Source organism: Sarcophilus harrisii, chromosome 1 (genome assembly GCF_902635505.1).
Source record: "Sarcophilus harrisii chromosome 1, mSarHar1.11, whole genome shotgun sequence".
NCBI lineage: Eukaryota > Metazoa > Chordata > Mammalia > Dasyuromorphia > Dasyuridae > Sarcophilus > Sarcophilus harrisii.
Genome location: NC_045426.1, coordinates 664,475,386 through 664,499,038, shown reverse-complemented (window position 1 = coordinate 664,499,038; position 23,653 = coordinate 664,475,386). Strand labels below are relative to the sequence as shown.

The 23,653-nt window shown below is 38.4% G+C and overlaps 1 protein-coding gene across 8 annotated transcripts in view; it reads right to left on the bottom strand.

The window, feature by feature from the left end:
• GNG7 (G protein subunit gamma 7) overlaps positions 1-23,653 on the bottom strand; it is a 359,526-nt gene that overhangs the window by 8,039 nt on the left and 327,834 nt on the right. For 7 of the 8 annotated variants that reach the window (XM_031948079.1, XM_031948080.1, XM_031948081.1 and 4 more), the window contains one exon: positions 9,819-9,937. In XM_031948079.1, the coding sequence (XP_031803939.1) occupies positions 9,819-9,899 (81 nt within the window). In that variant the 5' untranslated portion in view covers positions 9,900-9,937. Of the gene's footprint in view, positions 1-9,818; positions 9,938-17,622; positions 17,794-23,653 lie in introns of those variants that run through there. The other variant, XM_031948083.1, reaches the window with a different exon arrangement.

The following is a 23,653-nucleotide window of genomic DNA, read 5'->3' as shown; positions in this document are numbered from 1 at the left end:
TTAGTCCATATAGTTCTAGGTCAAATGAAATTGGGAAGGCCCTTTAAGATCCAAATACAACGTCGTAATCTTACCTTTAGAGCAGAATCATCTGCCCTCTAAGTTATTCTGGGGTTTTGCTGAGGTAGTATAACATAGAAAGAAAGTTGGTAGGCTTGAGTTTGAATGCTATCTCTACTCCATATTATCAGTGTGCTTTTGGGTGAGTCATGGGACTTTCTTCATCTGAAAGAGGAGAGAATCAAACTACAGGGTCTCTGAGGTATCCTTTTAAATTCGGATTCTTTGCCTAATCTTGATTCTATGTTTTGGCTTCACTCTAGAAAGATGACACTCTTTAATCCCAACAGAGATGAGCTGCTTTCAGTTTGATATTCTTTTTCTCTACTCCATCTTATTCTTGCTGCAATCTATACCTTCAAGGAAATCCTATAGTTCAGTGGCCTGAAGGACAAAGAGGTGGGATTAAGTTAAAGGATATGTAGTCAAGACCCCTAGAAGAATCACTGACAGTTCTGAATAGAAAATCTGGTCCTATTTCCTCAATACACCCTGTGGCTTCCTGTTTATGAGAGATCTCCCTTTATGTGGAATGTCCTGTACTCCTCCCTCCCCTAATAGGATGCCTGTTTATTTATCCTCCAGTACCCGATTCCAATGTCACTTCCTCCAGGAAGACTTCCTTGATTTCCCAAGCTGGAAGTTCTTTCTCACTCTCCTGGTTATATTTTGCCTTGTTTTCTTGTTACTTGTGAACATGTTGTTCTTTCCCTACTAGAGAGAATATCTCTTGATACGGTTTCAATTTTCATATTTCCCTAGAGCAGCAGCTTGCCCATAGAATGTGAGATATGTATATATTTTAAACTTTTTTTTTTTTTTTTTTTTTTTTTTTTTTTTGACTCTGGGACACTTGCTTTTAGTATTTGGACTTCAATTTCATCTTCTGTAAAATGAAAGGTTAAACTGGGTGACAACATTCTGTCTTCTACATTTTGAGGTCATGCCTGCTCATTCTGAGATTACTTGTTCTATGTCCTTAGGTACTTTTCTAGCTCTGACTTTCTATATTTTAAGGTTCTAGTCAAGTTTAAAAGCTTGTGTTTCTATATAGCAAACTGCTTCAGAAAAGGAAGGATGTCATTTACAATTAGAATAAATTGCCTTAAAAGGAAAAAAGGAAGGACATCTTATTTAGGTAGTTGGGTAACTTAGCATTTTGGTGAATGAGGAATTGGTATAAAAAAGAAAGAGGTCTCAGACAGCAAGGAGACACTTTACCATGTTTATAAACCAATCACAGACTAATCTGAAAGAAATCTCAATATGAGCTATTCAATAGTCACTGATGACACTCTAGTCAAGTATCTCACTCAGCCTGATTTCTCATTTAAAGGCTGCTAAGCACAGGCTGGCTCATCATTCCAAGTCCTTATAGTCTAGAAAGTGTGTGTGGGGTTAAGTTGTGGGTGGTAAGCCTACTTAATGGAAGAGACTGGGGGCAGGAAGGCTTCAACCAGGTGTCTGAGCTGGCATCTAATTTATTAGGATGAAAGGGGAGCATTGGTTGGTGCTGGATTTGCCAGGATGAGAGGTGAGACTTGCCAAAAATGGATCCAGTCTTTCTTATGAAGCACAGTAGAAGAAAAGGGATGGCATGATGTAGAACCAAAATGGTAGAATAGTAAGAAGCAGTACAATGAGCTCCGTTCATTTCCTGCTCCATAGCTACCCCTCAATCTCCTCCAAATAGATCTAGAAAATGCATGAGACTGAATTCTCAGGGAGAAATCTAAGAAAAACATAGCAAGTCACTCTTCTAGCCTAGATTAGAAAACAGAGACAAACAAAAACGTCTGTGGACATTGAGGATGGGATCTGACCAGAAGCATCACTATGGAGCATTCTGGCTTCCAGGGAGAGATTGTATACCAGGGTACAAAGTATAGTGTCACCTGGAGCTTTGTAATTCACTACACAGTACCATATAGGTCACAGATTCTGTCCAGACTGCAGAAAATTCAGAAGCCAAAAGCAGCAGTATGACTCTGACCCCAGGAACAGAGCAGAAGCAGTTCCAGCTTCTAGCCCAATCTAAAGCCTGCAGAGGAATGATGAAGACAAGAATCTCAGACCAAAAAGGAGCCTGTATTCTCTGTCTCAAAATGAGGAGAATTTTCCAACTGACTGAACATGAACGAGTGAAGCAATATGCTTCTACTACTCAGGCTCATATCTGGATCAGGAATTTACAGACTTTAGACAAGGGGAGCAACAACTGGGTTTTGCCCTAGACCAGACTACTTTGGGAGCACTGAAAGTTTGCAGATCCATAGCCTAACCTATTTCTAAGAGTCTGGAATAATGCAATATCAATGCCCCTAGAAAGTAGGAACAGGACCAGCAGACCTACTCTAGTGCATAAAGTCTGGCTTTAGCATAAAATAAAGTTTGAAAACAAAAGTAGGCTAGAAGTGTAACCAGAACAAAACGTAAACAAAAATAATCCTGCTATAAAAAGCTGTTATATGGCAATACACTCTCAGAAACAGACAGTGACTCCAAAATTACCTATATGAGAAGCCTCAGAAAAAAACCTCAACACAGCTTGGACATAAATTCAAACAGAATCCCTGAAAGAGAGAAAACCAGAGTTTAAAAGTAAAAAAAAGTTTTTATAAGTGAGAGCACTAGAGAAATCAGAAAAGAAATGAGAACTATAGAAGAACAAAATGGAAAGGGGATTGATAGCTTGGCATTAAAGGTATAAAATCTTGCCAAATCAATGAAATCTTCTGAAAATTAGAATGGTCCAAATATAAGTCAATGACTTCATGAGATAATAAGAAATATTAAAACAAAGTCAAAAGGTTGAAAGATAGAAAAAAATGTAAGGTATCTCACAGCAAAAGCAAATAATCAGGAAAACAGCCTAAAGAGAACAAAATTTAAGAATTATGAACTACCTGAAAGCCATGAAAAAACAACAAAAAGCTTAGATATCATATTTCAAGAAATCATAAAACACAAGTACTCAGATCTCTTGGAACCAGAGGACAAAGTAGAAATAGAAAGAATCCAACGGTTACCTCCTAAAAGAAACTCCTAAATGGAAATTTCTAAGAATATTAAAGTCAAAATCCAGAGCTTCTAGGTCAAAAAAAAAAAAAAAATACTGTAAGTAATCAGAGAGAAGGAATTCAAGTATGAAGGACCTGGAGTCAGGATCACACAAGATTTAGTAACCACCACTATAAAGAAGCAGAGAACTTGGAATATAGTTCCAGAAAGAAAGGGGTTTACAGTCAAGTGTAATTTATCCAATAAGGCTAAATATAATCCTTTAGGGGAAAAAGTGGATCTTTAATTAAAAAGACTTCCAAGCATTCCTGATTTAAAGAACAGAATTGTGTAAAATCTTTGAAGTTCAAACAGAGGAGTTAAGAGAAACATAAAAAAGAAAACAAGTGAATAATGATAAGAGACTAAACAAGGATATGATATGAGGAAATGATATATGTATTCCCCCTGAACTCCATCATTAAGAGTTACAGAGGGAGTCTAATTAGGCAAAGCTTGGGAATGGTTCTATTATGTCTTGATGTACTTTTGAGAAGAGTAGAAAGAGAGAAGTAGAAGAATTCATTAAGAAGGGAAGGGAAAGGAAGGTTAGAGAAAATGATTTCACAGCAGGGTACACAAGCAGATATCTATACAAGCAAGGAAGAGGAGGTAAGGGTCAGAAGTTGACACAAGAACGTTACTCAACTGAACTATTCAAAGGAGGCAATACACATACATACTTGGATACAGAAATATATTTCAATCAACATGGAAATACAAAGGAAAAGGAGGAATTAGAGGGAGGTTAGATTAAGAGAGGAATTAGTTCTAAGCAAAACAAACCTTAATCAAAGATGTACAAAAATATTTATAGTTCTCTTTGAGGAGACAAAGACTGGGAATCCAAAGGAGTGCCCATGAATTGAGGAATGGCTCAACAAGTTATGGTATGTAAATGTGATGAAAAAATTAACTATTTTGCTATAAGAAATGATGAAGAGGGTAGTTTCAGAGAAACCTGGGAAGGTTATATAAACTGCTGCAGAGGGAGATGAAAAGAACCAGGAGAACAATTTATAAAATGACAAGAATAAGATAAAGAAAATAACTTTGAAAGAAGCAGGAACTTTGATCATCATAATGATCAACTATGATTCCAAGAATTAATGATGAAATATGTTACCAACCTCCTGATAGACATGTAGGGCTCAAAAGATAGAATGAAATAAATATATTTTTGGATATGGCCAACACAGAAATTTATTTTGCTTGGCATAACATGTCTGTGATGGAGATTTCTTTCTTCTTTCTATTTTTTCATTCTCAGCTGCTGTTGGTTGTGAAGGACTGGCATGAGATAGGTAAAATTTTGCTGATTGAAAAAAAAGATTTGTAAAGTAAAAAAAAAAAATACAAATACACACACATATATATGTCCATGTATTTAAAGGGAACGGATGGTATGGCACAGTGGGTAGGGTGCAGACTTCAGGACAGGAATACCCTTGTTCAAATTCTGACTCAGAAACTTATTAGCTATGTGAATTTAGGCAAATCATTTAACTTCTTTGTTAAAGATTAGCCTCTTTATTTGTGAAATGATGGGCTTGGACTTAATGGCTTTCAAGGTCCTTTCCAGATCTAAATCTTATGACCCTGCAACCTACTTTAAGGCCTATGACCAGAGAGCTCTAGATTTTCCAACTATACAAGTCAAAGAAAGGAGTCCATGGATGACATAGAATCCTAGAGGGAGGAGCTTTAGTAGTTATTTAATCTAGTTCACTTGCCACCAGATGCTGGAATTGCCTCCCTGAAGTTTATCTAGCCTTTTCTGTACCTTGTATACAGAGAACATTATCCCTCAAGATAAGAGACTTGGGGCTTACTTTTGAGTCTGCCACAAATACATTTTTATGACTTTGGGCCTTGTTTTCCAACTCTCTAGAGAGAGGAAACAGAAGATGATGACTTCTCAGGTCCTCTGACATTCCATGGGTCTACAGTTTGAAGATAGTTCATTCCACTGTGGGGAAGTTCTACGTGCCCACATTTTCCTTATACTTGGGCAGATCTGTTAATTAGAATTAATCTAATTAATGCAGATCTTCCTTTATGAGGGCAATTATGGACTTCCTCTATATCTTATTTTATATGGTTTTTGTCTTTCTCCTTCAATAAATCCTTCAGAAAGAGTTTGCCTGATGCCCTGGAGAGATTTCTCAATACCTCACAAGCATCAGTGATCACTGATCATTCTTTACTTTCATCATTACATGACTGGCTTCTCTACTTTTCTGTCTTTGATGGTGTCATTTAAGTCACCCCTTTTGTACCTGTCAATACTGCTTATATATATGATGGGTTTCTCCACTGTCTTCTTGGCCACCTACCAAAATAAGTCTCCTTAAGAGTTCCTTCTTTTGGGCCTAGGTCAAAATAGCAGGCCCTCTACAAACTGAGGATTGCTGTTATGAATGAAGCTTCATTCTCCCAGATTCTCTATTTCTGGAAAGATGCTTTAATCAGAAACATGATGGCAATATTCAATTTAAAAAAAAAGGGGTAATGGGATGGACTCAAGTTATCTACACATAGTACTGTAGAGTGCATATTTAGTCTGGACCAGAAATACAGTTTAGAACTGGAAGAGACCCCAGAAATATCTCACCCAAGTCCCTCAGTTTACAGATAAGACCCTGATAAAAGTCATAATCCTAATCATAAGAGATAAGACCCTGAGAGGTGATATGATTGACCTGTTGATAAGAGCAGCTGGGACTGGAATCTTTGTCTACTGATTAGTCAGTCCAATGCTTCAACTAGGTTAGATTGAGATGAGCAGACTGGAGGCTCTCCCCGGAGACAGGGAAAACTGCTGTGCCTCTGTTCCTAATCCAACTCTTCATTGGATTGTCTCCTTTGATTTCCAGGACCCAATTTGGTTTTTGTGGGTCTATTTTAAAAGTTGACCATTCCAGGCTATAAAAATAGTCTGAAGACACTGGAAATAGACTCGTGTTGTGGCTACAGCATTTCAGTCCCTCCCCACACCCCCAGCATTTACAGGAAAACTCCTTCCATAAAAACCAGGGACACACCTCTGCTCCCGTCCTGGCTGAGTTTGTGATCTGGAAGTTAATAGCTGCTTAGCTGTACTTCAAGGCTCAAGACTGTCTGCTGTGGGAAGACCTGTAATTTGTTAGGCCTTTGCTGAGCCAGCCTCTCAGATGGTGCAATGCCCCAGAGTCTGGAGTCTGGTTGCTGTTTTTAGGGGCCCAAAACCTCAGGCTGGATTTGAAAAGAGAAAAAAAAAAATGCAACAAAAAACTTGCCCCTTTCTCTCCTATTCTCTGTTCTGCCACAAACAGTGGCAAAGCATTTCATTCTTAGGCTGTGGAACATGGCTTCAAAGCCTGGCCAATCATAGGGTTGTGGTTAGGCTGTGCATAGAGATCCAGGTTTAGAATGTTCAGATGCTCAATGGAAAGTGATTTTTTTTTTCTTAGAGACCCCTTCTACGTCTTGTAGTCAGGAATGGAGCTCATCAGCCATGGCAACTATCACCATCACAGCATCTAGAAGAGAGGGAGACCTCAAAGGCCACTCAGTCCAATTAATACCCATTTGCTCTGACCCTTGAATGCAGCATGTGTCCTTTGTTCTCTCTGTCTGGAATGCTGTTTCTTCTCCATCTTTATCTTGAAGTCTTATCCATCTTTTTAATTGTAGCCCAATGCAAATGCCATCTCATTCTGGAGACCTTCCTCCATGTTTTCATTCCTCCCTGCAGGCCACGGTAAAGGCCTTCCCTTTGGGACATCATAGCACTTTGTCTCTTTCCAAAGCACTTACCATAAATTATTACATGCTATAGTTTTCTGTGTCTGTGTCTTATTCTCTTATTAGACAATGAGTTCCATGAAAGCAAGTAACAGGTTTTACCTAAACTTTTTTTCTCTCACTTAGTGCCTAGCAAATGATATAGGTATATAATTAATATTTGTCAAATGAATGACTCAAACCATATAACAAAAACTAAGGAAAAGAAAGTTTCAGGGTTTAAGGTGATGCATTCAGGGTTAGAGGGTCACACAATAGCATACAGTAGAAGGTGCTTTCCCAGCAGGAAGGAACGAAGTACCAAAAAGGACATTAGGTTTGGCATCAGAGAATCTGAATACAAATTTTGGATCTTCGACTTGTAACCTGGCATCTTTTTGGATAAGTTACTTAATTCATCTATAAAATAGAGAGAAGGATTAATAGGTCAGGGGTTCTTAGTCTTTTCTTGTGTTCTGGAACCATTTAAGTAAGTTTGGTAAAACCTAGGGACTCCTCAGAATCGTGTTTTTAAATGCAGGTGATAAAATTTGTGGGGTTACAAAGAAAACCAATTCAACTGATAATTGAAATAAATTATCAAAATACTTTCAATAATACAAGTTCATAGACTTCTGGCTAAGAACCCTTGGAACTGGAAAAGATGTTAGAGAAGTAAAAACTGGAGGTAAAATGGGTCTTGATTGAGGGTCAAGGCAAAGCAAAGGCTAGACACTCTTTTACCAGGCATGGATGAGTGGATGGTGGGGAAAGAATCACTTGAAACTTGGTTATAATATCCAGGGCCAAATACTTAATGCTGCTCTATTCCTATGATACACATGGTTCAGCCCTTAATGATATATTGTCTGAGACTTATCTTTAATCATTTCATGTGTGCGTAAATTTTGTCCCCCCAGCTAGAATGGGAGCTGCCAGAGAGCAAGGGTCTTGTTTGTTTCTCTTCCCACATCCTATATCACCTAGTACAGGGCTAAAACACACAGTAGATTCTAAATAATAACATCATATATAGCCTTTCAAAGGCTTAAATGCTTAGACATACACAATTCTGTTGTCTCATTATCTCATGGACACAGTTCCTTGCACACAGTAAATATCTGAGACATATCTTGTTGAACTGAATTCTCTCATTTGGTCCTCAAATCAGCTCTAGAGAAATCAAAAGGGGATGTATATGTACTCCTACTTTGTAGATGAGTTACAAAGTAGGAATAATTACCTAGTAAGGAAACTGGGGCTTAGTGAGAGGCAGTTACAAACAGAAGCTATTGTATGACCTAGTGGTGTCTCCAACTCTGAAGTTCTGGACCCTTTCCAGAAAACAAACAAAACAAAGCACTAAATAATTTAAAGGTGTCTGAGAGACCATTAAGGAAAAAATGAGGGGGACACTATTTTTTGCCTCCAGCACAAACATTTTAATGTAGTGGGAGAAGAGAGGGGCTTATGTTATCCCTACATAGGCAGAGGATGAAGCAGTTTCTGACCCTCTGGTGGATGAAAGTTTTGCAATAGTTGGGGGAGGATTTTCATTTAAATCACTCAGGAAGCCCACCATTGGTCAGGTAACTGGAAATGCTTATGTCCTCAGATAAATAGAGAGGCAGTACAATGGAGTTAAAATAGCACTGGATTCTGTGACTTATTAGTCTTGTGATCCAGGGAGAGTAGCATTATTATTATTATTGTCAACAATGGTTAGAATCCTTACAAAGTGTTAACTCACTGGAATTGATAGAAACAATGCTTATGCTTACATCTTTGAGAGTTCACACATTAGAATTTACAAGTCTGGGAGATTCACAAAGTTACACCTCCCACAATCCCACTCTTAGAGGAGTCAGAATTAAGTCAGTTGAGGAGACTGGAATTCAGTTGGGAGATTCAGAGGGAGCTGGAGGCTGAAGCTGGCAGAGACAAAGGACTGGCAGCAGGAACTCTCAGAACCAAAGAAAGCTTACCGGGCTATTTTGAAGGAGACAATAAAGGATTTGAACTTTTGACAGCTGGCTGTATTTGGGGTGATTTACTTTGAACTGAAACTAAGGCTGCCTCCAGAAGCCCCCCAAGAAACCTACCCACAAAGAACTATTATATTTATGAAAAGAAGAGGACACCACAAACAATAATATTATTGTTATGTGAATATGTGATATTCATATGCTGCTTAAGGTGAAGTACAAAAGCACTTTCTATAGATTATCTCACTTAATCCTCACAATAATCTTTTGAGACAAGTATTACTATTACCTACATGATATAGAAAAGAGAATTAAGGCTCAGAAGATGAATGATTTGCCTATTATTAACAGCTGTGAATGAACATTGCTGGTAAGTATCTGAGAGAGAATTTGAACCTGTATTTCTGATTCTAAATATAGCCCCCTAACTACTATAAGATGCTGCCTCTCATTTCCCTCATGTGGAAAATACACAGATTGCTCTTAATGATCTTTGAAGGTCCATTCAGATTCAAAATTTCTGATCCTAAGACCCCAAACTGGGAAGCTTCAATATCTTCATTTATAAAATGAGATTACGTGAGTGCTTTATGGGCTAGGACCTCTGATGCTGCCTTACTTGTTTGACCCTGGCAAGTCCTTCCTGGGATCCTGTTTTCCATATGGACAATGAGGAGGTTGAATTAGATTTTCCCTGAGGTGTTAGGCGATGGCTTCTAAGTCACTCTAACTCAGGCATTCTATGTTCTCTGTTTGAAAGTCTCAGCCAGCTCTGATGGTCTGTGTTTTCTGTACTAACAACCCTTCCAGATGGAACATTTTCTGTTCTCAAGTCTCTCCTGGTCTAAGTTGGGAACTCCTTGTTGTTCTGATGTTCCATTTGTCAGGTCCTGGCTAGTTTCCATCTAGTCCTGATAGTTTACCATTCAAGATTCCTTCTGTGCTTACCTTGATCCTCTCCACTCCAGCCTCGATGCGGAGCTGTTCCACCAGCTTCCGAGCCTGAGCTATGTTGTTAGTTGTTGACATTGTCTGCCATCAGCTCTAGGCCCAAACTCTTGAGAAAGCTGTGGGAAGAAAACACCAAAAGGATAGATTGAGTTTCAGAAGCAGTTAAGTTTTTGTACACAAAAGAAACACAATCCGGACTGGATAGAAGCATTTAGCCAACAGGGATTTCTTGAAAATTTCACTTTCTCCTGATTCATGCCCTATAAGCAAACTTGTGCCTTCTTTTTTTCTATGCTAATTTGAATTTTGCTGCATCCTCCAAACCCAATTCAAATTCTACTTCCTGCAAAAAGTTCTCAGCTCACAAAGATACCACTCAACTCTGAGGGGATTTATTGTTTGCACCTCTTGTCTAGCCTATCACACACATGACCACATATTGCTATCTAATTTTTTATATATATGACTCCTAAAACTATCCTTCAAAATGTTAATGCCAGGAAGCTTTCCCTAATCCTCTTTTTGGGTTGGTATTGTACCTTGTATCTCTGTTATGCACTTGTCAAATTCTATTTTGAATGATTATTTTGTGTGCATCTAAACCAGAAGCTCTTAGAGGAGCCATCTTTCTTCCCCAGGCACCTTTGACAATACTTCATAATCAATCAACAATTTTTTATTAAACATTCATCTATCTATGGGGAGGAGGCAGGGAGAGAAAGAGAGGAGTGGGGTGAATGGTGTGAGTAGACCTACACTTTAGAAACCTGGAGGGGGAAAGATCTTGAGAGAGGATTGATTAGGTTATTGTAGCAGTCCAGGTAAGAGGAGAGGAGGGACTGATCTAGGCTGGTGAGTGGAGAGGATGAACACAGAAACTTATTAAATAATTGCTGAACTGAAGTAAATTAAGATTGTAAGCTCTTTATGGGTAAGAGAGAATGACTCTGATTTTGTGTTCAACACAGGAGAAAGAACACTGATCTTAATGTCGGAAATGCTGTGTTCACATCCCAGATAGGACATACGCAACCTTAAGAAATACCTTGTATTCCCTGAGCCTTTTTCTGTAAAAAGGAGATATATCATTTATATGGCCAACTTCCCAGGATTGTTCTATAAATATAAAATGCAAAGGAATGGGAACTATTATTAATCTTTTCCACCATAGTGGTTTTTTTTTTTTCTTTTAGGGGAGGCAATTGGGATTAAGTGACTTTCCCAGGCTCACACAGCCAGGAAGTGTTAAGTGTCTGAGACTAGATTTGAATTCAGGTCCTCCTGACTTCAAGACTGGTGCTCTATCCACTGCATCACCTAGCTGCCCATACCAGAGGGTTTTATATGTAGTGTTACCCAGAATACCTTGGGAGAAAACCCCAGTTCATTGGCTCTTCCTTGATAACATTAACCTGACCATCAGGTATGGTCAAGGATGTGGTTTGGGGAGCAGGGGGAGAAGATATGGAATGTTTCTCCAGGTCCCAAAGCATAGCCACTACTTCTACATTAGAAGGGAGAGAAAAGGCAAAGATGTGAAAGGGCATGTGATGAAAGGTGGCTTCTCACTGCAATATGAAGGAAAGAGCATAGGATTTCGCATGAGAGGGTCTGGGTTTGTAACCAAAGCTTTGACACTGCCTGGGTGACTCTGGCCAAGTCATTTAATTTCTTTGGGCCTCAGTTTTCTCCTCTGAAAAATGAGGAAGTTGAACGGAATAATCTCTAAAGTTCTCCCTAGCCATAAAAAACCTCCTTGGTACTGAAGGCCCTGGGAGACCTGGACTCACTTGGCTCCTCAGCTCTCTCCTTCACACTGGAGTGTCTGTTGCTCCTTCTTCCTTGCTCAGTCACTGTGACTGAGCAACTGAATAATCAGTTTCCAGCCTGATATCCTCATCTCCCGCCTACCTTGAGTAGACTTCTGTATGATTTTTCTGGGGGAGGTAGACGTGAAAATGACACCCTCTGTGGGAGATCCAGAATTAGGCCTGGTTCATAAATTTCCTTTTCAACAGGAAAGAGTCAACTGCACGTGTTTCATCAAAGGGCAGAAAACCTCTAGTGTTTATTAGCAAGGATTAACAGAGGTCTTATACTGTATACTCACTCACTCTGGGATCACCAGCTAGTTCAGCCAGTCAACAAGCATTTATTAAGCACCTCTTATTTGCCAAACACTGAACTAAATACTGGGGATACAAAGAAAGGCAAAAAACATTCCCCACCCTGGAGGAGCTCATAGTATAATTGTGTACAAACAACTCACAGATAAGACATATAGAAGGTAATCTCAGAGGGAAGATACTAACCTCCAGCAGCCCCTCCTTCCCTCCAGGGAACCAGCAGAGGACAGGTCCATTTGAGGTTCTTTCCCACCTGACCCCTCCCTCCACTTGTCACTCTGCTCTCCTACATGTACTGGGTCTCAGATCTGGTGATGCTGGCCTCCCAGCTGTTCCACACATGTCCTCTCCATCTCTGTGACTTTGTTCTGGCTGTTCCCCATGCCCGGAATATTGTCACTGCCTTAGTTTCCTTAGCTTCTTACCAGGTTCACCTTCAATACCACTTCCTGAAGGAGGCTTTTCTCAGTCACCCCAGTTGCTAGAGTTTTCTGCTCAGAGATTATCTTCTGGTTACTTTCTATTTTTCTTAAACATCTCGTAATTTAAGTATTATGCCCTCCATTAGAAAAGGAACTTCTTGAGGGCAGGGACTCTATTTGCCAGTCTGCTTAGCACCAGGTTTGGCTCCAACTAAGTGCTTAATAATGCTTGTTGACTAACAATACTAGATGATGACCAGTTCTGATGGATCAGGCCATCCTCAGCAACGAGATCAACCAAATCATTTCTAATGGAGCAGTAATGAACTGAACTAGCTATGCCCAGAAAAAGAACTCTGGGAGATGACTAAAAACCATTACATTGAATTCCCAATCCCTATATTTATGCACACATGCATTTTTGATTTCCTTCACAAGCTAATTGTACAATATTTCAGAGTCTGATTCTTTTTGTACAGCAAAATAACGTTTTGGTCATGTATACTTATTGTGTATCTAATTTATATTTTAATATATTTAACATCTACTGGTCATCCTGCCATCTAGGGGGAGGGGGTGGGGGGGGTAAGAGGTGAAAAATTGGAACAAGAGGTTTGGCAATTGTTAATGCTGTAAAGTTACCCATGTATATATCCTGTATATAAAAGGCTATTAAAAAAAAAATAATGCTTGTTGACTAAATGTGGAATTCATGTTCAAAGTTCACCTTGCACTATAAATAGTCTATTTCCTTTTAAGTTCCTGGGAACACAGGACTCCACATAGATTTGCGTGCTCTAAGCTGCTGGAACTTTGCCCATCCTTATGGGAAGGTACCCTTTATCTATTGAGCATCTATTACAATCATCATTACAACCAGCTCCTTGTTAAAACAAATCAAGGTGAAGTCGACTCAGGCTTCTTCCCCTTACCTCTCACCCAAGGTCTTATATCAAACTTTCCACAGCAGGGACATGTGAGGGCAGGTGGAAGTTGAGCAAAGATACTGGGCTCTCCCTGAACTGATGCCAATGGGCATGACTTCAGGCTGAATGCACCAGCTTTCATTTCCTGTGGGAAGGATGACCTTCTTGGGTGCAGTAAGTAAAATGCTTCTGGGGAACAGAGCCAGGGGATTTCTGCCTAAAACTCCACAACGACTGAGAGATGGTTGTTCCCAGACAGGGAGAGGAACTAACCTGATTCGATGAGCTCTGAAGACCTTTATGAGAGACTGGAGTTTAGGAGGTGCAGGAATGTCTAATACTTTGGCGACTGTCTTTAGCACAAACATTTTTCATGGGTGGGGTAGGAACACACTCTCTCAATTAACAATCCAATCTCCTATAACACTCATGGATTTTTTTTTTTAAATGGCACAATATTGTTTAACCCATTTAACAATATTTTATTTATTGCTCTAATTAATTTCACACTATCCCTGGGAGGTGAATATTAGGCCCATTTTGCTTGAGAAATGAAGATAGTAGGATAGTGACTTGGTTCACACTTTAAAGTTAAAGGATCAATGCAGAGGTAGCCGAATGTTAGAATAGAATGATAGAATGCTAGGTGTGGATGTAGGAAGACCTGAGTTCAAATCTGGTCTCAGACACTTACTAGCTACATGACCTTAGACAAGTCATTTAACCTCTGCCTCAATTTCCACAATTGTAAATGAATTTTATAAAAACATCCAGTCCCAAGGAAGGTGATCATTGTAAAGTGCTTAGTAGTGGGCTTGACACATAGTGAACATAGATGCCAAATTTATCCTTTACCTCCCCAAACAGAGTATCTCCCAAATTAGTAGGTCACTGAAGAAGTTATTTGTGTCCATGTCTTATTTCTCCCATGGATGTAGTACTTTACAGTTTATAAAGCATTTTTCTCCCCACAAAAACCCTGAATTAATGCAAATATTATCTCCATTTTAAATGTGAGAAAACTGAGTCTTAAAGAGCTGAGCTGGGTTCATTTTTACACATCCAATAAATGCTTTTATACATCCAATAACAATAATAAATGTCCACTCTTTTCTTTTATTATATAAGTTCCTTGTTCCCTGAGCTGAAGAATTATGTTTCATGTAGATTTGTCTCCCCAGGACCAAGCACTGTGTCTGCATACACTTCAATACTTAAAAAATTTTCATCAGTGTTGGTCCAATCTCCATCAATGCTGACTATAACTACTCTAATGCTTTAGGAGATGGTTTTCATGAATTATTGTGGGCCCCAAATTCCACAGTGACAAGCCTCTGTAGGATCCAAGGCCTGACATGGGCCTTTTCAGACATCTCTTAGTTAGACAGGTAGGATTTGCCAAAGCTTATGAGAATTCAGGGTCACCTCTGGGCCATGATGATGCAGCAGTGCAGAATTCTGGGGGAAGGTCTTGTGCACAGTAGGCCTTCAATAAATGTTTATTAATTTGATAAACTGAATTGCTCTCCAATTACCGTATTTATGTTGTCTTACACAAGAGCTGCTGCTGACCTCTATCACAACTTCTCCAGCCAAGTGCTGGATCTTATTCCCTGATCCCAGTCACTGACATTCCCCTTGGGATCGATCTTGAGATCTGCTATGCAACATGCCAGTTACATCACCTGAAAGTGACTCATATATCAAAATATGAAGGTGACTTTGATGAGGTCACAGGAAAGATCTATAACCAATAGGCCTCCAAGTGGCTCAGGCTGGGAGTTCTGGATCTTTAGCTGACTTTTGAAACGGTGACAGGACTATGAACTGGAAGGGTCTGTGGAGATAGGACAGTTCAATGTCAGGGCAGAATGTGGCTCAGTGGAGAGAACCCTGGGCCTGATTTTCAATCTGACTGTAGATGTTTGCTAGCTGTGTGACCCTGAACAAGTCACTTCATCCTGTTTGCCCCAGATCCTTCATCTATAAGATGAGTTGGAAAAGGAAATGGCAAACCATACCAGTATTAAGATAGGATACAATGGAAATAATAACAACTAAAATCTAATATCTCTGTTTACAAGCCAGTGAGAAGTGAGTTGTCCAAAGACACAGATAATAGTAAAGCCAGCATTCAAACCAAGGGCTTTTAATGACAAGTTTAGTGCTCTTTACAGGATACCATCTACCTCAGATGTCCCAGGATCCAGAGTAGCAGTATTTTATAGAATAATCCAAAGCCATACAAATATGGCTCATTTTGAAAAGTAGGTAAATGATAAGCCAATTGGTAAGACCAAGCTATGACAGATTAAAGATTCAGAAATTTTGCTCATCTCTTCTAATCCATGCCTCAAAGCCCAAACAGAATCCAGGAATCTTAGTTCTAGAAGAACCTGATAAATGTGACAGTCAAACTGAAAACCAGGGATGGGGAATGACTTGCCCAAAGTGATAAAGAGTCATAGAATTGGGACAAAATAATAACAAATGGCATTTGTATAATGTGTGAAGGTTTGTAAAGTGTTTTTACAAATACAGGGTTTTAAGCTTTAATAGCTTAAAATGCACTAAGACTTGTAATTAGTGTTGTCTCATTTTATCCTCACAACAACTCTGGGAAGGACGTGCTATTATTATTTCTATTTTACAGATGAAGAAACTAAGGCAGAAGTTAAATGACTTGCCTAGAGTTACAAACCTAGCGAGTGTATCTTCTTGATGCTAGACTTCTTATGTACTATGCCTCCTAAGTTGCCTGACTCTCAGATCAGGACTTCATAATTACTGTTCTCAGCTCTATTAGTGAATACTCTACTTTTCAGATAAAATTCTACATGTAAATAACTGTGAAGAATTTTGTAGAAAGTTTCTCTGATAAAGGACTCATTTCTCAAACATACAGGGAAGTGGATCAAATTTATAAAGAATAAAAAAATTCTCCAATTAATAAATGATCAAAATATAAGTTTTCAGATGAACTGATCAAGCTGCTTATATAGCCATATGAAAATACTCTAACACACTAATTTTTTTGTTGTTGTTGAGGCAATTGGGATTAAGTGACTTGCCCAGTGTTACACAGCTAAGAAGTGTTAAGTGTCTGAGGTCAAATTTGAACTCAGGTCTTCCTGACTTCAGGGCTGGTGTTCTATCCACTACACTACCTAGCTGCCCCTCTAACCCACTATTGACTGAAGAAATGCAAATTAAAACAATTCAGAAGTACTACCTCATATCTACTAGATTAATTAGCAGGCCAAAGTGGGGAAAGGACAAATGTTTAAGGGAATGTGGGGGGAAAATGAGACATTAATGCCCTGCTGGTGGAATTGTGAACTGATTCAGCCATTATGTAGAATAGTTTATAGTCAAAGGCACAAAATTGTGCATACCTTCTGACTTAATGATACCACTACTAGACCATGTATCTCAAAAGACATTTAAGAAAAGGAAAAGGACTTATGTGTGCAAAGATATTTTTAACAGTTCTTTTCCCAGGGCAAAAAGTTGGAAATTGAGGGGATGCCTATCAATAGGGGGAATGGCTGATTGTGTTGTGTGATTATGACGAAATACTATTATTCTATAGGAAATGATGAGCAGGATGCTCTCAAAAAAATCTGGAAAGTCCTCCATGAGATCATACAAAGTGAAATGTATTATATACAAGGTAATAGCAATGTTGTGGGATGATAAATTGTGAATGACTTTGCAATTCTTAGTAATAAAGTAAATCAAGATTACTCTGAAAGACTTATGTTGGAAAATGCTACCCAGAGAAAGAACTGATTGTATCTGAATACAGATTGAAGTATACTTTTTTTTAACTTTATTTTTCTTGAGGGTTTTGTGTTTTTTTTTTTTGGAAGGGAGGGAACATTTCTGGTTTTTTTTTTTTTTTTTTTTGCAACATGACTTATGGAAATGTTTTACATAACTTCACATCTGCTTTCTCAATGGGAAGGGGTTTGGGGAGGGAAGAAGGGAAATAATCTAGAACTCAAAGTTTTAAAAATAAATATTAAAAATTATTTTATATGTAACTGGGAAAAAGAAAATATTGAGTTCTACATGCCATCTATTAACTCTGCAGAATTCTAAAGTATGGAGCTTTTTTGAATTTACAAAAAAGGCATGAAGATAATAAATTCAAGGAAAAGAGCCTCTTTATGCTATTTTACAATACATAAATTAATAAGATAGTTTAAATATAACCTTACTATATTATCTCAGTCTATCCATGAGCAATTGAATATTTTTCCGGTTGCTTAGATCTGACTTTATTTGTGTGAGAAGTGTTTTGTAATTGTGTTCATATACTTACTAGGTTTGTCTTGGCAGGTGGACACTAAATATAGGCTTGAAAAGATTTTTGGCACATTGACCACCAACAGATTGTTTTTTGAAGGATAGGACAGTTCTTAGGAAACTTCTGGGAAGAGTCTCTTTACACCTTCTCACAACAGCTTCTCCATGACCTCCAGCCTTGATATATCTAAAGGTAACACAGTATGAGGAGAACTGGGTTCTAGTCTTGACTGTTGCATTAACTTACTGTATGATCTCAGGCAAGTCATTTCCCTTCTGAGTACTAGTTTCCTCATCTGCACCATGAAGAGTTGGACTAAGACAGAAGTTTTTAACCTAAGATCCATGGATAGATTTCAGAGGGTCTATGAACTTGGATGGGAAAAGAGGATGTCTTCATTTCAAAATAACTGGCTTCCCTTTTAATCCTAAAAACCAGTATTTTGAGAAAGGGTCTGTCCATAGTGTTCAACCATTCTGCCAAAGGGGTCCATGAGACCAAAAATTGGTTAAGAATCCACAGGCAGAAAATGTTTGTGGCAGCCCTGTTTGTAGTGGCTAGAAGCTGGAAACTGAGTGGCTGCCCATCAATTGGAGAATGGTTGGGTAAATTGTGGTATATGAATGTTATGGAATATTATTGTTCTGTAAGAAATGACCAGCAAGATGAATACAGAGAAGCCTGGAGAGAATCACATGAACTGATGCTAAGTGAAATGAGCAGAACCAAGAGATCATTATATACGTCGACAGCGATACTGTATGAAGATGTAATTTGATGGAAGCGGATTTCTTTGACAAAGAGACCTAATTCAGTTTCAATTGATCAATGATGGACAGAAGCAGCTACACCCAAAGGAGAAAAAAAAAAAAAACCACTGGGAAATGAATGTAAACTGTCTGCATTTTTGTTTTTCTTCCCGGGTTACTTCTACCTTCTGAATCCAATTCTCCCTGTGCAACAAGAAAACTGTTTGGATCTGCACACATACATTGTATCTAGGATATACTAGGACATATTCAACATATATAGGACTGCTTGCCATCTAGGGGAGGGGGTGGAGGGTGGGAGGGAAAAATCAGAACAGAAGTGAGTGCAAGGGATAATGTTGTAAAAAAAAATTACCCAGGCATGGATTCTGTCAATAAAAAGTTACTATAATAAAAAAAATTAAATTAAAAAAAAATCCACAGGCAGGATTTTTACAATTACTTTGACTTTACAATTTCTACTAGTTCTGCTATTCTATGTTCTAAGAGTCCTTTTAGCTAGGGTTAGGAAGTATGGTTCTGTGGAAAGAATACTTAAGTTGGAGGGAGGCCAGACCGAAGTTTGGATCTCACCCCTAACACTCAGTAGCCATGACCATGGGCAAAACAATTTACCCTTTCAATTCTGCTTTCTTTGTTTTGTAAAAAGGGGATCAGAATACCTGCAATGCATAACTCACATGGTTGCGGGGAGGGTCAAATGTGGAGAGCCTGGAGAACCTTAAGGTGCTTTGTAAAATATTAGTTTAAAAATATGTTCTCAATTCTCTTCTAGCTGACACTCTATGAGCCTCCCCCCCCCCTCCCCACTTTGGCTTCAGCTAATGTTATTCCTGTGCAAGTTCTATGGAAACACTGATCTAGTAAAGTCCATACTTGGTACTCAGTAGGTACTATGACTTCCCATTTAGTTCTATTGAGCTTCCTTTAATTAGATCTGGTCCAATATTCTAGCCTATTGAGATCCTGTAGGATTTTGCTGATGGATTAAAGGCTTAAACCTCTGTATAGTAATTCATCTACAAAAAAGGAGGATGGGAAGGGGCAGGTGAAGGTGTTGCCAAACTGTTAGGGAGTTTCACCTTATCTGTGTCAACATGAACAGTCCTCAAAGGCAGCAAGAGCCCTGACTAATAATGTTTCCCCCCTCCTCCCCAAGAAGGGGACTAACTAACGCTGGGACAAAGTAAAATGGAATGAGTCATTCAGAGGAGCAAATTCTTCCTAAGACACCATCCAGAGAACTTTCTACAGGATGCACATGGCACCCAAATGATATAGCCTAAGCCAGCTCACAGATGTCCAAGGGAAGAGGACATATTTAGCATAGCCCAGGAAGAACTGGCCAGTTTTTTGCTTTTTTGACAAAGAGAGGCTCAGCAGGAGAGTGAACTACATTGTTCACACTAGGCAGAGGAGAGGAAAGGGATTGAGGGAAAGGGAAAGAAAAAAAACATGTCTGCTATCAAAGAACAGCATGGAGTCCTTAGATGGAGTTTTATGACTTTCTGTTTGCAAGGAAGGCTGACCATCTGCAAAAGCGAATTGGCATCTTTTGAAGAACTGTGAATTCAGGTTAGCTCCCAAACAAGGTTTTTAATACAACACTAAATTCAAGGTTAGCCTTATCAGTGATGTAACTAGAAATGGAATACAACAGCATGAGCACTGGATTTGGAGACGGGATTTAAGTCTGAATTCATAGGTATATTCATAGGTAGGTCTTTCCCCTATCCTGAGCCTCAGTTTCTCCTTCCCTAAAAATAAGGAGCTGAATTAAGTGAACTAGGAGGGCCCTTTTAGCTCTAGATACTAATATAATCCTGTGACTTTTGAATGTTCCGAAGTGGCTCACATTTCTACAGTGTGCTTCCCTAAAGTTCTCTGATAACTCTTTGGGGAATGGTGGTAATGCTGGCTGCCTAAAATACAGGAGAATTCTAGTGGGTTCTCCCACTTTGGAATGAATTTTATATGGGTCCCTGTGAATTAGGGAGTGCAAGAAGGGTTTCAATCTATTTTAAGAAGTGGCTTCATTCACTGAGTGGAGCAAGACCAGATTATGGGGTTCGGGTCATGTACACTCACTAAGTGCCAGAATCTAGACTTAAAACCCAGTTCTCTTGATCCAGCTATGAAATAAATACCCCTTTATTATTTTCCCTCAAAATAAATATACACAAATAAGTATAATCTCTCTGTCTCTTTCTATCCATTTCACTTTTCTACACACACATTCACATATTGGCCATGTTTGAAAATGTTGTCTTTCTGCCTGGTAATTGCTATTACTATTCCAATATTACACATGACAAACCTGGGGCTAAGAGATGACTGTCTAAGATAGCATTTGAACCCAGAGCTTCCTAATTCCAAATCCAGTGATCTCTCCACTAGGCCATGCTATGATGCTCCTATGTCCTTCACTATCTTGACTGTCCCCCTCTGGATCCTCTCCAACTTAACTATTTCTTTCCTAAAGTGGGTCATGCAGGATTGAATACAATTCAGAGGAAATACAGAACACAATATAGAGGAAAGTGGGAGTCACTTCTTTAGTCCTGGATACTATTTCTTTTTTAGTGTAGCTCAAGATTGATTTGGCTTTTGTGGCTACCTTTTCATACTCTTGATGATCACTATTTCATTTTCTACTTATTTATTACCCATGTCTTAAATAACGTGATTGTGATTGCATGTTAGACACTATTGATTTATAGATCAGCCTTGCTTAACTCTATTCCTAGAGGTGATATGTAGATTATTTCAATTGGTACCTTGTTTTCTATATTTAGAAGTTCTGGGAAACTTTTCTTTTTTGGTGAGGCAATTGGAGTTTAGTCACTTATCTGGAGTCACACAGCTAGTAATTGTTAAATGTCTGGGGCTGGATTTGAACTCAGGTTCTCCTGACTCCAAGACCAATGCTCTGTTCATTGTACTATCTAGCTGCCCCAAAACTGTCTTTTTCCTTCTTTTAATGTTATTGCCTTTTGCTTCTCTTAGATTGTTTTTTGTTTTAGCACATCAGTTTTTCTAATCAGTTGAAGTCTGTTGCTTGGTTTTTGTTTTTGTTTTTTCTAATTTATTTTTTCTGGTTATACATGTACATTCTTTTTTCCCCTTATGAATCATGTTGAGAGAGAAAAATCAAAACAAAAGGGAAAAACCATGAGAGATAGAAAAAAAAAAACAGAAGGAAAAAAGTGAACATAGCAGGTACTGATTTATATTCAGTGACAATAGTTGTCTCTCTGGATGTAGATGGTGTTTGACATCCAAAATTTATTAGAATTGCCTTGGATCACTGAATTATTGCACAATCTCGTTGTTACTACGTATAATATATTCCTGGTTTTGCTTGTGTTGCTCGGCATCAGTTTGTGTAAATCTTTCCAGGCCTTTCTAAAATCAGCTTGTTCATCAATTAAAAAAAAAATAGAACAATAATATTCCATTGCTTTCATATACCATAACTTATTCAGCAGTCCCCAGTTGATGGGCATCTACTCATTTTCTGATTCTTTGCCACCACAAAAAAGAGCTGCTACAAACATTTTGCACATGTGGGTCCTTTCCCCTCTTTTATGATTTCCTTGGAATTATAGACCCAATAGTGACATTGCTGGATCAAAGAATATGCAGAGTTTGATAGTTCTTTGGGCATAGTTCCAAATTGCTCTCCTGAATGGTTGGATTATTTCACAATTTCACTAAGAATGCATAAGGAATTCACATTCCCTACAATATTTATCATTATCTTTTCTTGTCATTATAACCAATCTGAGAGGTATAAGGTGGTTACCTCAGAGTTGTTTTAATTTGCATTTCTGTAATCAATAGTGATTTAGAGCACTGAAAATTGTCTGTTTATAGCTTTTCATCTGCTTGTTGTAACAAGACTTTGGAGGAAGGTTAGGGTTAGAAATCACCAATAGAGACTGTAACAGGAAGGTAATTTCTTGAGTTTAAAAACACAAACCTACAGACCATTAATCTGTGCATTTTATAGAATGTGGGAAGTTGATGAGGGTGGGACACTAAGCAAGGGTATTGAGGATGAGCATTTTACAGTTAGTTCATAAGGCTATTTGTTACTTTGTTGGGCTTCTTATTTCTTATCTTGTGGAAACAATTATAAATGTTCCACCTATGGCAAAGAATTCTTTTGAACTTTTTGGGGGTTTTTTTTGGAGAATTAGTGAGGTCTAGAGAAAATATCTAGTTGATTACACTTGAACTTCTTTGTTTTCTTTTTCTTTTTTTTTTTACACATTGTTACAAGGAATGGTTCAGTAGGCAGGGAAGGAGGGAGATTTTCTTGGGAAGAAAGGTGAAGTAAGTGTAATGGGCAAATGTAAATCGTCATGTAATCCTCCAAGTGGAAGAGACTGAAGGTGGCTTCTGGAAAGGAATGATAGTGTGTCATGGAAGTACCTTGTTCTTAATGTTGGTACAGACATTCTATAACTGGTTCTTGGTTTGCTAACTATAGGATAAAAAGGCTGATTATTGGTAGGCACATGGCTGTGACTGGGGTGAACTAGTGAGCTAGGGATTTCCTGATTAGCTGTATTTTGGTGAGGGAGATAGTGATAAAAGGGGAGATTCTCTAGCTTGACCTCCTCATTTTGCAGCCAGAGAAACTGGGGCTCATAGGTGAAATGATGTGCCCACATCTTTTTTAGGCTGAAGTTCTGTAAGTGTCCTTTGAGTCTGTATCATTTTGCCTTCTATGCTCAATACACAGTAACATAGTAGAATTTAGGTGATATGACAATTGATTTAATGCACAAACAGATGGATTTACATCCTTTGAAATATATAGTTGTTTAGAGATAGGGATCACCAGGATAACTACAGCCTTTTGCTTATGCAAACCAAAGAGTCACAAAATAAAAAATCAGGCAACTTATGATTATGATAAAAAACTAAGACAATTAGGTTAGAGACTTCAAAAAAAAAAAAAAAAAACAAAAAACAGGTGGCAGAACAGCAAAATGACATGGCCTGGTACCCAGAACCTTCCTATCTTGTACCATGACAAAGAGGTTACCTTCAGATGTTTGATTTATTAGCTCTAAGGAACTCCTGATAAGAAAATTTCTGCTATCAATGAAGATCAACAAGTATTTGCGACTACTCTGGTAGGCAGGGACTGTGCTAGATATTGAGGCCACAAAGACAAAATTGAAACAGTTCCTACATTTTAGTAACTTATATTTTATAAAAGAAGGCAACATCTAAAGAAGAAAGTAGACACAAAATAAGTATGA